Raw genomic sequence first — 17,882 nt, 5'->3', positions numbered from 1 at the left:
TAAAGTCAATATTACCAATTACTTAATAGGAAAATAGACTGTTATTTAAATGACAATACGTATCTTTTGAAGTAGTATCTTTTTAATATGGTGGCGAATGTGGGACTAAGATAGTTGTATGATTGATGCTAATAGAAGTGTGAAAAGTAAATGTACCAACTTGAACTTCAAGTTGCAAAGATAAGTCAAGTCTAAAACTGCATTATTGGTTTTCATAAAGATGGAATGCTAGTTGAAACTAGAAATGGTGGGGACTAGGGGACCAACAATAATTGTGCCCTTCTTGGCCTCTTTATCACTTTATATAGATTGTTACTTAAATGGCAATACGTATCTTTCGGGGTAGTATCTTTTTAATGTGGTGGTGAATGTGAGACTGAGATAGTTGTATAATTGATGCTAATAGAAATGTGAAAAGTAAATGTACCAACTTGAACTTCAAGTTGCAAAGATAAGTCAAGTCTGAAACCATGTTATTGGTTTTCATGAAGTTGATAGAATGCTAGTTGAAACTACAAATGGTAGGGACCAGGGCCCAACAGTAATTGTGCCCTTCTTGGCCTCTTTATCGCTTTATGGTAATTGAAGTTGTTACCTGAAGATTAGTTTTTGCAGAGTGGAAATATTCTTATTTTTAGCCAATACAATATTGAGATCTAATATTATATTTGTGAGACAAATTAATATAATTACATTAATTCGTGTTACATGATTTTTAATTTGTTTACATAGCTCATACAGACAAAGTATAAACTGAACTAAATCTATATATATTTCTCAAACTTATTGTAGATTTTCTAATTGATTGATACCGAATATTTAATTAATGTATTATTATTTTTTGTTGATCAAAAAATTTAATAAAATATATAATGACTGTAAAAGAGGAAATATATAAGGAAAATGTATTGAAAAAGACATTCAACATGTCACTATACTATAAATACCCAAAGTCAATCTCTTGGTAGTCACAGAAGCAAAAGGCTTGGAGTATAATTGAGTGAGTGTCTGCATATTGATGTTGGTAATTTATTCAAACGGTTTTTCCAACTTCTCATCCACGACATCCTTCTATTTTAAATAATTTGTGCATTGACTTCTTGCCCTATTGGAAAATAAACTGTAGAAAATGTATTGATTTATGTCTCTTTATGAACATATAAGATATTGATGATCAACTATGACAATCATGTTTTTCAATTCGGCAATATCATCAATTAGGTCCCATAATTGTTATATGCTTAATAAAAGTGTAATTAATTAAAATAAATTTTTTTAGGGGTTATAATAAATTAGCCAACTACCGGATGACTATCATTTGTTGTGGTTGATGAGCCTTTTTTTTAAGGTTTGAACACATTTGTTTGTAAAAATAGAGAAAAAAACAGTTATTTGTGACTCTTTATTTAACCAATTTTGTACAAGTATGGGTAATATTGACCAATTTTGGCCTACAAAGACTAAACTTTGAAGAATATTCAATGTTCCATTTTGATATTTGAATATCAGATAAGTGATAGATTTATAAGCTAAGGGGGTTTATTGTAATTTGCTTTAACATATTAAAATGTCTCATTTGAGTGTGTATATATAAATTTTGTAAGCTAAGGGGGCTAAATAAATATATAGAACTCATATAGTATGTTGTTATGGTAAAATCATAGTTTTTTTTTTCTTTTTAATTTTAGCATTAGGGATAAGTGAAAAATTTTCACATTAAAGGAATAAATGCAATTATGTTCAGAGTATTGGAGGTTTAAGAGTCTTCTCAAAATTATAAAGGTTATTGATATTTCATAGTTTGTTGGAAATTTGTGAAAATTTTTAATATTCTTATTCTTTTAACAAATTTACATATTTTATTAGATAAAAGTTGAATTATTTAATATTTTGTGTAGTTGACTATTTTTTCTGGATTTTGTTTTTGGTTGCAAAATGGAGTACTTCATCAATAAAGAAAATTTCAAGGTTTGGTGAGACAACTTGAGTAAGTGGCTGAGAAGTTCCTAATTTCTGACCGTTTTAGAGTGCAAGTGTATATGAAAGTTAAAAAAAAATTAATGAGATTCAGAAAAACTGAACGACAATCAAATAACATTATTTAGGAAAATGTGTTTGGGGCCTTCTTGGACTTCAACATGACCATATTCAACAATGTATTGATCTTGTTAATACTGCAAAAGGAGATCAATAAGGGAACCAAAAGAATGAGTTTTGGCTCTGACCTATTAAAGTGGATGTCTGGTTCAACTAACACGCGTGTCTGGTTCAACTAATACGCGTTCACCCTAGTCATGAGTTTATTGACTGTACAAACAACATGCCAACATACATTCCATTTGGTATGTGATCATCTTCCTTAATATTCATTGTTTCATACTTGATTGTACAAACTAATTTAATTAATTTATTGGTTTTCGATTTCATTCAATAGCATTTTGAGAACTAAATTTGGATAAACAAATTATTGAACAACAAGTGATATATACAATATCAAATAAGGCTTAAGATTTAAGTTTACGGTTAAGGCTTATAGTTTAAGTTTAAACTTAAAATCTAAAGTTTAAGTATAAGGGTTAGGGTTAAAGTTTAAGATTAAGGTTTATGTATAAGATTTCAAGTTTAAAATTTAGAGTTTAAGAATAAGGATACAGTTTAGAGTTTAAGTATAACGATACGGTTTAAAGTTTAAGTTTAAAATCTAAGACTCCAGTTAAGGTTTAAGTTTATGTTTAGGGTTAAGGTTTAGGAATTAAGCATAAAGTTAAAGTTTAAGGCTTAAGCTTAGGGTTTAAGTATAATGTTTAGGTTTAAGTTTAGGTTTTCAATATATGGTTTTGGATTAAATTTTAGAGTTTACATTTTATGATTTATAGTGTAGGGTTTACAATTTTAAGTTATGTTTAGGGTTAAAATATTTGCAATAAGGTTTATTGTAATTCCATTTGTATAAATTACTGATGTCAATATGCAGACACTCACTCAATAACTCTATCAATTCATCGTCTATTATGGTCGGTTGAATTATAACCATTTTTCTCTCCAACATAAATTATAGTGTTATTGTTCGTTGTCATCCATTGGCATTCATACCTAACTAATACAATAATATTCCAACACATGTGTGTTTACGGTCTCATACTAACTTGAATCACACAAATATTTGTGCATAAAACTAGAAAATAAAAACATAAGCAAACGATTTCTGTGCGCAAATAAGATTTCAGTATTTGTATAAAAAATTTGAAGTTTCAAATAATGAAATGGTTAGGCCACCAATTCCAAAATAATATATATAGCCTTTTTTATTATAAAATATATATTAAATAAAATTATTTTTAATTTTTAATAATTATTTTACAATAATAAAATTAAAATAAAATGACATTACTTCAAGTTTAAGAAATTAATGTTTTTGCATCTTGTTACTGGAATTTCCAACCTATTTTCCACGGCAAATTAAATAAATTATGTTGACTAGTTGACTTTTTATCCCATTGGAAAAGTAAATTGTGGAAAATAGTTATGATATTTCTGTGATTTCTTCATCAAGAAGATAACATTTAAGAGTCTTTGCATGTAGGGTTAGAATCAATTATTCTTCTATAAAAGTCTTTATATGTAAAGGTCTTGCAAAAAAAGTCTTTAAAGTCAATTTCACCAATTGTTTAAAAAGAAAATAAATTATTATTTAAATGACAATACGTATCTTTTGGGGTAATATCTTGTCAATGTTGTAGAGAGTGGGGGATTAAGATAGTTGTATAATTGATAATAAAAGAAGTCTGAAATGTAAATGTACCAACTTGAACTTCACGTTGCATAGATAAATCAGGTCTAAAACCGCGTTATTTGTTTTTATGGAGTTGATAGGATGCTAGTTGCAGTCACAAATGGTAGGGACCAAGGGACCAACGCTAACTATGCCCTTCTTGGCCTCTTCATTGCTTTATAGCAATTAATGTTGCTACCTAAAGATTAGCTTTTGAGGAATGGAAATATTGTTCTTTTACAATATTAAGATATAATAAAATATTTGTGAGATGAACCAATATAATTACATTAATTTGTGTTACATAATTTTTAATTTATTTATATAGCTCATATAGAGAAAGTATAAGTTAAACTAAAGTTATATATATTTCTCAAACTTATTGTAAGGTTTTCCAACTGATTGATACCAAATATTTAATTAATATATTATTATTTTCTATTAATAAAAAAGTTAATAAAATATTTAATGACCGTAAAAGAGGAAAGATATAAAGAAAATGCGTTGAAAACAACATTCAACATGTCACCATACTATAAATACCTAAAGCCAATCTCTTGGTAGTCACAAAAGCTAAGAGATTTGAGTATTATTATTGAAAGATGGAGTTAAAATGTGTGTGGGTGTGGTTGATTTTGATGTTAATGTTTATTTCATCAGAAAGATGGAGAGTTGAGAGTTGTTTGAAGCAAGAGAAATATGCTCTCTTACAACTTAAACATTTCTTCAATCATCTTTACTTAATTCAAGATTCGGTTGAGAGCGATAAGGATTCATTAGATTGTTGTCAATGGGAAAGGATTGAATGCAGCAATACAACAGGCAGAGTGATAGGTCTTGATCTAAAATATGCAAGAGATCCTGAATTAGGCGAGTGGAACTTAAATGTTTCTTTGTTTTCTCCCTTCCAAGAATTGGAAAGACTTTATTTAAGTAACAATCTTATAGTCGGTTGTGTTAAGAATGAAGGTATTTCACTATCCATCCTTATAATTGATGAATTGTTTTTAAATAATGCATATTTACTTTAATTTGCTAAATTTAATTTATTAATGAGATATTTTTACAGGTTTTGAAAGATTATCACACTTGAGTAATCTGAAGGATCTCTACCTCGATTACAATATGTTTAATGATAGCTATATTTTATCAACTTTGAGTGAACATTCATCTCTCAAGAATTTAAGTTTAGCTTATAATCATTTAAGGGAACTAAACCATTTTAATGGTAATGTTACATTACATAAGTTAACTATTATTATTATTATTATGATTATTATTATTATTATTATTATTATTATTGGTGGGTTGTTTTCCAGTATCAAAGTTGGCCAACTTGGAGTATTTCAGTTTAAGCGGTAATACCTTCAACCATAACATACTATCATATGTGTCTGTTCTTTCTTCATTAAAAGAATTACGTATTGTTAACATTGGATTGAAAGGAACATTCGATTTTCAAGGTAAGTCCGCTTCTCTTCTTTGATTTCTCTTATTGATAACAAGATTTTATATACTATCTTTCTTTTGTTTTGTCAAACTGAAAATATCTCATTAGCCGACTTGAACATCATTTAAAATTAAACTAATAAAAGTCTTTTATCATTAAACATATTAGAACCAATGATCCTTCATCATTAATAGATTTATTTTTAAATAATATAAGGAATGTTTATAAGTGTCACATATTCTATTTTCGTCTCTCCTGAGTAGTTTGAATAATTTGCATATAAGCTTTAACGAATTCAAGAGCATTGAATTAAATTCCTTTGAACACTTACTATCTTAACTTGCTTTTGTTATATTTATTCCCAGAACTGGTCTCTTTGAGCAATTTAGAGGTATTATACATGGGAGGAAATCAAATTAATAAAATTGTATTCTCAAAAGGTATTGACAATTACATAATCTTTTTTAATAATTTCAAACCAAACCTAATATAGTAATCAAACACTAGTCATTGTTTTCCTAAATTTCTTTTTTATGAGATGCAAAACGAAATAAAGGGTATTTCTATTACAATTATCTTTTTATCCCTTAAATCAAATAAATTTAGGGAACATTTTTTAATAAAAAGCAATGAAAATAGTTGTATTTGAATCTTTTTATATACACACAGGTGATGCAGGTTTGAGGAAGTTATATTCACTTTCTCTAAGTAGTGTGTCTATTAGTGATGGGAATAATCTCTTTCAGACATTGAGTTCATTGTCATCCTTACAATCTTTTGAATTGTGGGATTGTAACATTAGTGGAAGGCTTCTTACTCATGGTAAGTACATTAATATTGCCTAACAAAAAAAAAATCATTAAAATAATTCTCTTAATTACTAAATAATTTTGGTAAATTTTGTTTTACCTTTTCAACGAAATAAAATGAAAACATTGAATTTTAATTTAGAAGAAAGGATTTGGTGAGAATAAATTGAAATTTGATTTATATATTCTTTAAATTGTAAATGCACAATATTATATTTTCACACATTAAACGAAAGACTAACTTTATTTAATGGAGCTGAAATTATTTTAGACATGTTAAATGTTATATGCCCAATCAAAATAGTCATTAAGAAGGGCATTATAGTAAATCTATCAAACACTTAACTTTAACAAAGTCTAGGTATTAAGTGGTCTTTTTAAATAAGTTTTTGTAAGTTACAGTCTTTTACTATTGTTTGTAAAATTAGTTTCTGCAATTACAAGTGACATTATCATTATTCCATTTTAATTGAAAACAAAAATAATCGTTTATTTCCATTTTAATTAGTTTTTGACATTTTAACGAGCTGTGAGTTATTAAATTTAAATTTATTTGAATCTGTAATACTATGAATTTATGATTATAATACAATTATTTCAAAATTATAATTAGAACCAATAATAATATGAAAAATACTTATAGAATTTTAGGATGACCATTTTCATATATAATTAGTTCATGGAAGGTCTTTATTCAAAAGTTTGACAAAGTTAAAAATCTATAATTCTATTTTTGATAACTTCTCTTCAAGGTTATTGTTACAAATAGTTGCTTATTGTTATTGTTTAGGATATGATTTTTGAATACACTAACACATTTATTATTTATGGCCTATGCCTAAACTTAAAATGGAAAATTTTTTAATATTATTACTTACATAAAAAAAAAAAAATGTCTATGCAAATTTCCAACTACTTTAATTTATTGTCTTGTATTATTTATAATATTAATAATGCTAATAATTTCTAATTCAGAATATTAGCATATTCAATTAGTGTTTTACTAAAGAGTCTATATTAAATATATAAAATAGTTCTTGTCCATAACATCAACAGTTTTTTTTATAAATTTTCATTATAAGGGTATTACTGTAGATGTAATCAAACAGTTAATTTTAACAAAATTTGGGTGTTAAGTTGCCTTTTCAAACAAGTTTTATAACTTATGGTCTTTAATTTTTACTCGTACAATTAGTTGTTCTACATTAATAATCTCCCTTATTTAAAACAAAAATTAAAGTTTAATTTCCATTTTAATTATTTTACCAATTATATTTTTATCATTTTAGATATCAGTTGTTAAATTTAAATTTATTTTTAATCTATAAAACTTTGTAATTTATGATTATAATACAATTATTTTGAAATTATAAAAACCAATAATAATAAGATAAATACTTTGAAATTATTTTGAGTTGATCATGTTAATATATACAATTAGTTCATGAAATGTCCTATTTATTTTCCTTATACATATTTTTTCTTTAGTGTAGAATTGTCTACATTCAATAATTTGATAAAGTTAAAAATCGGTTACACTATTATTCACTGTAACTTTCTTTAAATGTTTGGGGTCATAAATTCTCTTTAGTCTATAGTAATTTATTATAGTAACCTCAACGATACTTTTTTTAACCGAGGTTAGAATATATTTTCAAATAATTGCAAATTATTGTTGCTTGTTGTTACTTATAACACTCATGAATTCACATGCTTTTTGAATAAGTTACAACATTTTTTTGTGGCCTATGCCTAAACTTAAAAATGGAAAACTTTCAAATATTAATTTTGAATTTTATTACTCACATAAACAAATTATTTATAATATTAATAATGATGGCAAATTTCTAATTTAGCATAATAGTTAATTGAACTAGGATATTCAATTAATTTTGTACTAAAAATAAAAACTTTGGTCTTAAAGATCATTCATATTACATTGTCCAATATTTGATTTGATTAGGAAATTTTTTCATAATTCATTTTATTCAATATAAAAAGAATTAATTTAGATTAATGTTAAGGGTATGTCTTATTTATTTTCACTTACATATTTCATTTGTTTTATGTAGAATTGCCTACTTTCAAGAATTTGACATATTTATCAATTATTAATAGTGACCTCAAAAACATTTTAAATCAAGGTTAGTAAGTTTTTTCTCTCCTTATATGTTGAATTTATTATTCTATTGAAAATTGGTATAATATTAAATACTCAATGACCTATTAATATGGCATGATATCATGTATTATTTCAGTTAAGATAATTAAGCTAAGATGGCCTAATAAATTCATATGATATTATTTACAGTTTTATCTACTCTCAAGAGTTTGAAACATGTAAGTATGGGAGGAATTGTGCTCAACAACTTTCCTACAATATTGAGTGGATCGTGCAATTCTCTTGAGACTTTACTACTTTATAGTTGTAATCTTACAAGCACATTAAGTAAACAAGGTCAATACTTCTTTTTCCTTATAATATTAATTAGTGATCAATCAATTTCTTTTTTGGGAAACATGTTCTAAAAATGAAGGATAAATACAAATTTTAACTTTGCTAAAATTTGTTTTGCATTTTCAACCAAACAAAAAGGGGAAAACACTGTATTTTTTTTTTTTATAATAAAAAATTTGATGAGAATGAGTTATCAATTCTTTAATTGTATATTTTATTTTCACACTAATTAAACTGAAAACATCTTTTATTTAATCCTACTGAAATTATTTCCTAGTGAACATGTTAATTATTATATGCCTAATTAAAATAGTCATTAACAAGGGTGTTAAAGTGGAAAGGGTTAAATTTAATGGAATTTGGATGTTAAGTGGCCTTTTTAATCAAGTTTTATAAATCATGGTCTTTTAGTATTGTTTCTAAAATAAGTGGTCGTAAATTGATAATCTCCTGAATAAAAAAGAAAAATAAAAGCTTAAATACCATTTTAACTATTACATAAAATATCAATTAGTTCTTATAATTTTAGCTATGAGCTGTTAATAAATTAAATTTATTTTAATCTATAATACATTTAAATTATGATTATAATGCAATTATTTTGAAATTATATTTAGAACTAAATTTATATGAAAAATACTTGATAAACTTTTTGTAGTGATCATGTTCATATATACAATCAGTTTATGAATCTATGATTATAATGCAATTATTTTCCTTACACATATTTTTTTATTTGTGTAGAATTGCCTACATTCAAGAATTTGACAAGGTTAAAAATCTATGACATTATTCACTACAACTTTCTTCAAATGCTTGGGACTATGCCTTCTCTTGAGTCTATACGAATATGGGATAGTATCCTTAAGGACACTCAATTTGGCCAAGGTTAGAATATATTTTTAAATAATTACAAATTATTGTTGCTTGTTGTACAACACTCATGAATGAACTTGATTAATAATCTTCACTAGATTATGCTTTTTAAATAAGTTGAGACTAAAAATGGAAAACTTTCAAATATTAATTTTGAATTGTATTACTTACATGAACAAATCATGCATCATTCATATCTCATTGTCCAATATTGATTTGATTAGAAATTTTTTCATGATTCATTTTCAAGAATTTGATAATTTGTCAATTACAAATAGTGACCTCAAAAACACTTTAAATCAAGGTAAGTAAGTTTTCTCTCTCCTTACTATATTAAATTAATTGTTCTATCGAAAATTGGTATAATATCAAGTAATTAATGGTCTATTAATCTGATATGATATCATATATTATTTCAATCAAGCTTTTGAATAAATTAAGGCATTTCTTATTTATAGCCTATGCCTAAACTTAAAATGAAAAACTTTTGAATATTAGTTTTGAATAATGTTTCTTATATAACCAAATTAATTTTACAAATTTTCCTCTACATTAATATATTGTCTAGTATTATTCATTAATGATTTGATTAGAATTTAAAAAAAAAAATTATATTATAATTTATAATATTAATAATGATATTAATTTATAATTTAACATATCAGATAAATGGTTTGCGACGTTCAATTAGAGTACTAAAGAGATAAACTCAAGTCTTATAGATAATTTATCTTTTATAGTCCAATATTGATTTGAGTAGGTTTTTTTTATAATTTGTTTTGTTCAATATAATAAAACATCAATTTAGATTAATGTTTAGAATATATCTTGTTTATTTCCATTTATAGATTTCATTTGCTTGATGTAAAATTGCTTCATTTCATGAATTTTTTCTTGTTCTTTTATGTTGAATTAATTGTTTTATTGAATATTAATATAATATTGCTTACAGTTTTGCCTATTTTCAAAAGTTTGAAACGGGTGGAGATGTATGGAGTTGATCTCAACAACTTCTTTGCGATATTAGATGGATCTTACAATTCTTTGGAGATTTTGAGGCTTTTTAATTGTAATCTCACAAACGCCTTAGTTAAGCAAGGTTAATACATTTTTTTTCCATACAACATTAATTGACTTTTAGTTTTGGATTCAATCAAGCATAACCTATCAATGACTTGTTTAATTCCTTTTTTGAAAATAATGTTCTACAAATTAAGAATAATATTAATCTTAATTAGAATTTAAAAATCACATTTAAGTAATTTGATATTTAGAGTATTTAATTGTTGTTTTAACTCTTTTTATTAATTTTTGTAGGTCAGCCCACTTTCAAGAATTTGAACATTTTGGACATATATAAGACTCATCTTGACATCAATTATCTTTGGATGTTGAATGAATCGTTTAATTCTCTACAACTTTTACAACTGGATGGAAAGAATCTATCGAATACATTTCTTGAGCAAGGTTAGTATATACTTCTCTCTCCTTTACATGTTTAATTAAGTTTTTGCTTGCAAAAATTCAACCAAAACCTATTTCTGAGATATATACTCACTCACACACCTCTTCACTTTCAGTTTTAATAGTTAATCATATTGATTAATTATCAAATTTCATAATTATAATCCCTGATTATTTTCATATAATAATATTTAAAGAACATTTTTGTTCTTTCAGGAATTTGTAAGTCACTTCATCTCCAGTATTTAAGCATTGCAGACAATGATTGGGGGGGTAACTTGCCTTGGTGTCTGGCCAACTTGACTTCCCTTGAATCTGTTGATATCTCATCAAATCAATTTACTGGAGACATGTCCTCATCTCCCCTTAAGGTGCTAACATCTATCCAATTCTTAGAACTTTCAGACAATAATTTTCGAATTCCAATTTCCCTTGAACCATTTTTTAACCACTCAAAACTCAAGACCTTCTATGCCTATAACACCGAAATATATACAGGAATGGAGTCACTATATTTAACACCAAAATTTCAGTTAAAATCCATCTTATTAAGTGCAAATAAATATAATGGTTCATTTCCCAAATTCCTCTACAGTCAATATGACTTAGAAGAAGTTGGTCTCTATAACCTTAATTTGAAGGGAGAGTTTCCAGTTTGGTTGTTAAACAACAATACCAACCTAAGAGACCTTTATCTATTTAATAATTCTCTTTCAGGGCCTTTGCAATTACCAAATCATTCTCACATGTCCTTGATAGGATTAGATATCTCCACCAATTCCTTCCATGAGCATATTCCAAATGGAATTGGAACTTATCTACCAATGCTACAATATTTAAATATATCTAGAAATGCTTTGCATGGTAGTATTCCCTCATCATTTGGTGACATGAAACTATTGCAAGAATTGGACTTGTCTAATAATTTATTGACTGGACAAATACCTCATCAAATGGCCATAGGTTGTCTCTCATTATATCGCCTTGCATTGTCAAATAATAGTCTGCAAGGTGAAATATGTTAAATTTGATAGATATTATTATGTTAAACAATCATTTTGAAGGTTCAATCTATTGTAGTTTTGTTAATTAGAAAATTTAAAATCATTTTGATTTTCCACTGTGAGGTGAAATGCAAATTAATTTGTGTGATTTTCCATATTGGATTAATGAACTTTTTAATTTGACTTACCTTATCTTGAGTAGTAATAATTTTCAAGGTAAAATGCTGCTTCTAATACCTTACTTGATGTCAGTGGGCCTCTAACTTCCTTAGTTATGTTGCTGGTGAAGGGATCTATTAAGCCCAAAACACAAAAATCATTGTTGTGACAAGGGCAAAATTAAAATGATTTTGAGATCTATATATTTTTCATAAGGAAAATGTTCTAAAAAAAGTACAACATCACAAGATTATATCATAGGGTTATTAGAAATTTCATGTCCTCCCTAATTTAATACCACAATCTATGAGTAACACTATACAAGGAATATCGAATAAATTCACAATCAATAGTTTTAGGAATTATTTTCCTTTTATTAGTAATAGAAATATTAACTTTGGGTAAGCACGCCACATTTTGTATTTAAGTTTAGGCTTTTTAAACTTCTAAAATTCATATGGGATTTTATCATATGGTTTATACGAAACTCTATAAGAATTCAATTTATAAAAATATAAACAAATTTAACTGTTCATACAAATATAAACAATTTATCCAAATATAAGATATTTTTAAATTCAATTTATAAATGATTTTAATTATTATTAGGGCTTAGAAACAAATTTAGTGGGACATGAACAAATGATCGATTTTGGAACCATAAACATTATGAACATTTTCTCTACGTAATTATAATGTTGACCTAATATGGAAATTACATAAAATTCTTGTTGTTGTATTTGAATGAAAATATTATCTCTATCCCTTTCAACATGAAATTTGTAGCATGATAATAAAAATCATCCTCATTTTAAGCCTATAGACAATAATATTAATTGTATATAAAATTTTGAAAATCCAAAATCTCATCTATCAACAGTTAAAATTAATCAAATTTGTTAATTTTAAAAATATAATTATTATTTAATATATAATATTAAAAAATAAAAATTTATCTCCTATAACGATAAGTCTAAGTTAACAAATACGCATCCGACTACGTCTTCTCAGTTCCCAATCTCTTGGGCTCAATCCCGTTTCAATCGAATAAGTTGGAAATGAAAAAGTTTGAATTTTCCAGGGAGTTAGTGGTTAATGGTGTCGTGTGTAATTTTTTTTTCAATTACTTTATCAACTGTAATTATTTTCTAGGGCATTCTCATGGATAACAAAGAGATGACCAGAGAAGAAAAAAAAAAAAGTCTAGGGAAAAATTTACTTTATCAAAAAAATTTTAAACCTCTTTATTTTTTTTTAATAAGAAAGGTATTTTGATCATTTTATTAAATATAAAGTAAAATATTTGGTTAAACCTTAAATTAACAGAAAATGTTTAACTTAACACTTAATAAGTGAGATTTTAGATTTTCAAAATTTAACAAGAGTTTTATATAGAAGGCGCATTAGAAACATTAATTTTTTTTTTTTTTAAGAATTAGTTCCTAAATTTTCTTTTTTAGAATCATTCTATATAAGTGGATACAAAATTATTACGTTATTTTCTTGCGCCTGGCGCACCACCTAGCCTCGCATACTTCTCGTTGGAGTATACAAATTGGCATCAACAAATACACAACAATTTCCTTTCGCGGTATTAGACACACCTTGTTTATCCTTTGATTTCATTGACAGGGAAGTATAAGAGTAGAAATATGTCAAGTATGATGATCTGGGCCAATCAGAACTATGGTGCAAAATCTGGGCCATTGCCATTGGTGCAAGACGAGTTGATTGTCACAAATAGAAGCCTCAAAACAGTAACATGCAGGAGAGATTGCTCTTCAGTTACATGAGCCCAATATCCTCTGGTTCTCTGGATGGACCTATATACGCAAATAGAAGTCAAAGTTATCTGGGCAATGACATAGACGACCTCCAAGCCCAAAGATTTATACAGACAAGAGAACAGCAACAGCCAGGAAAACTTGGGTGTTGGTTATGATGATCACTCACAATGGGCAGCCCTTTTTCGTAAAAAAAAATATCTATACAAATTTCCAACTACATTAATTTATCATCTTGTGTTATATATAATATTAATAATGCTAACAATTTGTAATTCAGAATATTTGTAAATTCAATCTGTGTTTTACTAAAGAGTCTAAATTAAATATATAAAATATTCTTGCATCAATAAATTTATAGATTCTTTAAATATATAATTTATTTCTCTTTTTTTCACACCAATTAAACTGAAAACAACTTTATTTTTCTTCTTTTTCTGTAAACTTAATTTTATCTTGTCCACAACTTCAATAATTTTTTAATAAATTTTAATAATAAGGGTATTACGTAAATGTCATTAAACAGTTAATTTTGACAGAATTTGGGTGTTAAGTTGCTTTTTTAAACAAATATTATAATTTATGGCCTTTTTTTATTATTTGTATAATTAGTTATCCTAAATTGATATTCTCCTTTATTGGAAACAAAAATTAAAATTTAATTTCCATTTTAATTATTTTATCAATTATGTTTTTATAATTTTAACTATTAGATGTTAAATTTAAATTTATTTTTAATCTATAATATTTTTAATTTATGATTATAATACAATTATTTTGAAATTATAAGAAACAATAATAATATGATAAATACTTGATAAACTTTTCGGGTGACCATGTTGATATATCAATTAATTTATGAAATATCCTTTTTATTTTCCTTACACATGTTTTCCCTTCTGTTGATATATACAAGAATTTGACAAGTTTAGAAATCAATTATACTATTATTCACAACAACTTTTTTCAAATTTGGTATAATACCAAGTAATTAATAACCTATTAATATAATATGATAATATATATTATTTCAGTTAAGATAATTAAGTTATAATAAATTAATAAGATATTTTAACTACCTACATAAAATATCAATTAGTTATTATAATTTTAAATATGAACTGTTAATAAATTAAATTTATTTTAATTTATAATACAATTAATTTATGATTATAATATGAAAAATACTTGAAAAACTTGAAAAAATACTTGAAATACAATTAAATTTATTTTAATCTATAATACAATTAATTAATTTTTAGTTTCGGATTCAATGGAGCACAACCTATCAATGACTTGTTTAATTCCTTTTTGGAAATTAATGTTCCACCAATTAAGGATAATATTAATCTTAATTAGAATTTTAAAATAACATTTAATAGGCAATCAGATGGACTTTACTCTGCAAAGGGATTTTCCCAACTTCTAAAGTTAGTTTAATATCCACAAGAAGTATATTTCTCTGCAGTCTCGCCTTTGAAGTAGTCTTCAGATTCTGCTTTAGGCTGCAGGTTAGTAGGCAATTCAATGGAGCAGCTCATTGTGTCTGCTTGCTGCTGCACTTTTGGCTTCACCTGCATGATCCAGGTTTCTTCCCTTTGCCTAAAATTCCATCCTGGCATAATCTCCTTCACTCTCCAGGAAAACTGCCTGCTGAACTCTGCACTTTTGTTTTATTTTTACTGCTGCAGATTATTGCTTGCAAACTAACTGCTTTGATGCTGTCTTTCTTTAAAACTGTTGAACATTTTTGTTGGCACATGCAGGAAGAGCAATCGTCCCACAAGCTATCAGACTTCACACATTTAGTGATGTTTTTTTTTCCAGTCTGCAGAGTTCAGATTCTCCTGCAAGCCGGCTCTGCATATTCTGGGAAATTTTAGCAAAATCAAACTGCCATATTTGTATCTGTATTCCTCTAGCATATATGCAACAGATTGGCAGATTCACGGCTTTAATGAGAAAATCATAATAACTTAAAAAAGGAAACAATCAACAAAAATGGTTGAACAAATAAACCATTTTTGATTTGTTGAAAAAAAATAAAGCATCAACAAAAGCATGAACTTTACAGTAACTAAAAAAAGAAACTTCCCTTGTCAAAACCACCATGTATGACATTAGACGTTTCCAGACACATCTCCATAACCCTTTCAACAATCTGAACAAACCATTCACATTCCAAATCTAAAATCAATCCAATTACAGTCGACATATAGAAACACAAAGGACCAGAACTGAACCTCGTATTGGGACCAGTGCACGATGGGAGAGAAATTGGAGAAATGGAGTTCTTCCTTGTTGGCAACAACGAACCAATGATGGAGGAGCTTGCGGTAATTGGAAGGATGGACTTAAACTTCCTCTTCACCGCTTGATTTTGAGACTACAGACATGATTGTGTCGGCAGGAGTTCGAGCTCTTTCACTGAAAAGTTTCGACTGAATCTCCAGAACTCTGCGTTTCTTCGCCATCCTGGGCAGGGAGAAATTGAAGTGAAGAGCAGTGAAGCGGTCACTGGGAACGATTCGGCTTAATGGATCGGGAACTGAATCTGCTCCCCGAATTGATGTAAGAAGAAGCAGAGGATGAGCACGAGCACCGACACAACCGTTGGGAGTGAGAGAAAAAAGGCGAAGTCTCATCCATTAAATTTTTAAAAATTTAAAAATTTATTTTTTTATTAAAATTAAAGATAAAAATATTTAAAAAATAAAAATTTATTACATTTTTTCTTTAAATTAAAAATTTAATAATTTTCTCTATTTAAAATTTAAAAAATAATTATCTTTTTATTGATAATTATTTTAATAAGGTTTCAAATTTTAATATAAATATGGGTATTTGAGTTTCAAAAATTAACTGTAAAATTTTGAGATTTCACTAAACTTTAGATGGGAAGAAGTCTTTTACCAATTAAAAAATACATAGAAATGAATTCTTTCCACTTAGGATATAATTGAAGTAATCTATGCATTACACATGTCCGGCTTGAAAATACCATAAGCCCCTTCAAGCATCAATAATGATAATAATAATAATAAACAAAAAACATTCTATGTCTTACCTTCAACTTAAACCTTCTTTTTCAATGCAATATTTATATTCTAGCACTTCCCACAATTCAACAATATTTCTTGCTTGAATTCGCGCGGAAAGAGAGATGGTGTCACTTACAATATGTTTAGCTATATCTATTGTAATGTATTTTAATAAAATATTTTATTAAATATTTTAAATTACAAAGTTTTACTTCAATTAAATAAAAAAGGAATTTTTATTTTATTTAATTAATTCAATGGGAGTTTTTCTTTTCATTCATTTTTATGGGAGTTTCTTAGGTTTTTTTTATTACTCTCCATAATAGTTAATAACTATATTGTTCAGTAAAATAAATGGTTTATCATATAGTGTTCTGATTTATATTTTTATCTTGAAGCATGAGCTTAAAAAAATATAATTTTAATTAATGGATTAGTGAAACTTTGTTTTATAACAGTTTTAAGGTTCCATATTTGTAACTGCACCATCGTAAAACTAACAAGTTGTTGTATTTTAGAGGTAAGAGTTAGGGGCGATAAAAAATATCTAATAACCAAACTCAAACGATTTTTATATCGAAAGTCAAACAGAAACATAGGTTATTTAAAAACTCTATTTGGATACCAGTTCAAGAATATAAAAAAATCGAATTTTTTATTTGATTACCGGTTTCTTAAATTTTTAAAACCAGTTAATTGAACAAACTGGTTTTAAAAAGACTGAATAAGAAATTATTAAAGATATGAACCTATTTTTTTTAAAATAGAAAAAAATAAAATAAGATAATTCTTTAAAATTCAATTCAAAACTAGTTAACTGAAAATTTAGTTCGGTTAATTGGTGTTTTCGGTTCAGTTCAAAATTAGTTGATCTTTAAATTGGTTATGTTCAGTTTATGATTTCCTTCAAACTAAAAATTCATTTGGTTTGAAAAATCGTCAAACTAGTTCAGTTAACCAGTTTTTAACACCCATAGTTAGAGTAGCCATTATACATACATACATACATACATACATACATACATACATATATACTGAACCAAACTAGTTCAGTTTGATTCAAAA

General features: G+C 26.5%; 1 protein-coding gene and 1 long non-coding RNA gene across 6 annotated transcripts; one reads left to right on the top strand and one right to left on the bottom strand.

Annotated features, from left to right (window-relative positions):
* Positions 1–4,360: 4,360 nt before the first annotated feature.
* Positions 4,361–13,998, top strand: LOC123195211 (receptor-like protein 9b). Of its 5 annotated transcripts, none has more exons than XM_044608866.1 (10): positions 4,361–4,741; positions 4,842–5,662; positions 5,892–6,044; positions 8,104–8,175; positions 8,343–8,489; positions 9,234–9,377; positions 10,318–10,464; positions 10,683–10,832; positions 11,046–11,200; positions 13,625–13,998. In XM_044608866.1, the coding sequence occupies exons 2-10, from the start codon at positions 5,623–5,625 to the stop codon at positions 13,655–13,657; spliced, it is 1,041 nt and encodes a 346-aa protein (XP_044464801.1). In that variant the 5' UTR covers positions 4,361–4,741; positions 4,842–5,622; the 3' UTR covers positions 13,658–13,998. The 5 variants fall into 5 exon arrangements, with proteins under 5 accessions (XP_044464801.1, XP_044464798.1, XP_044464802.1 ...); XM_044608863.1 differs by lacking the exon at positions 13,625–13,998 and having other exon boundaries at positions 4,842–5,235; positions 5,588–5,662; positions 11,046–11,968; XM_044608867.1 differs by lacking the exon at positions 13,625–13,998 and having other exon boundaries at positions 11,046–11,968.
* Positions 13,999–15,817: 1,819 nt separating this feature from the next.
* LOC123195158 lies at positions 15,818–16,408 on the bottom strand. The gene is made up of 2 exons (XR_006497392.1): positions 16,020–16,408; positions 15,818–15,937 (listed from the first exon to the last, which is right to left on the bottom strand). It is a non-coding gene; the product is annotated as an uncharacterized LOC123195158 (long non-coding RNA).
* Positions 16,409–17,882: the final 1,474 nt, after the last annotated feature.

This window comes from Mangifera indica, chromosome 13 (assembly GCF_011075055.1).
Source record: "Mangifera indica cultivar Alphonso chromosome 13, CATAS_Mindica_2.1, whole genome shotgun sequence".
In the NCBI taxonomy this organism is placed as follows: domain Eukaryota; kingdom Viridiplantae; phylum Streptophyta; class Magnoliopsida; order Sapindales; family Anacardiaceae; genus Mangifera; species Mangifera indica.
This window is presented reverse-complemented; position numbering and strand designations above follow the sequence as displayed.

What these genes read in the sequence shown, in the direction of transcription:
- LOC123195211 (XM_044608863.1), top strand. Translation starts at nt 5,623, where the DNA reads ATGGGAGGAAATCAAATTAATAAAATTGTATTCTCAAAAG. An exon ending in TAAAATTGTATTCTCAAAAG is followed by an intron (nt 5,663 to 5,891) that starts GTATTGACAATT and finishes ATATACACACAG; the next exon opens with GTGATGCAGGTTTGAGGAAG. An exon ending in GGACACTCAATTTGGCCAAG is followed by an intron (nt 9,378 to 10,317) that starts GTTAGAATATAT and finishes TATTGCTTACAG; the next exon opens with TTTTGCCTATTTTCAAAAGT.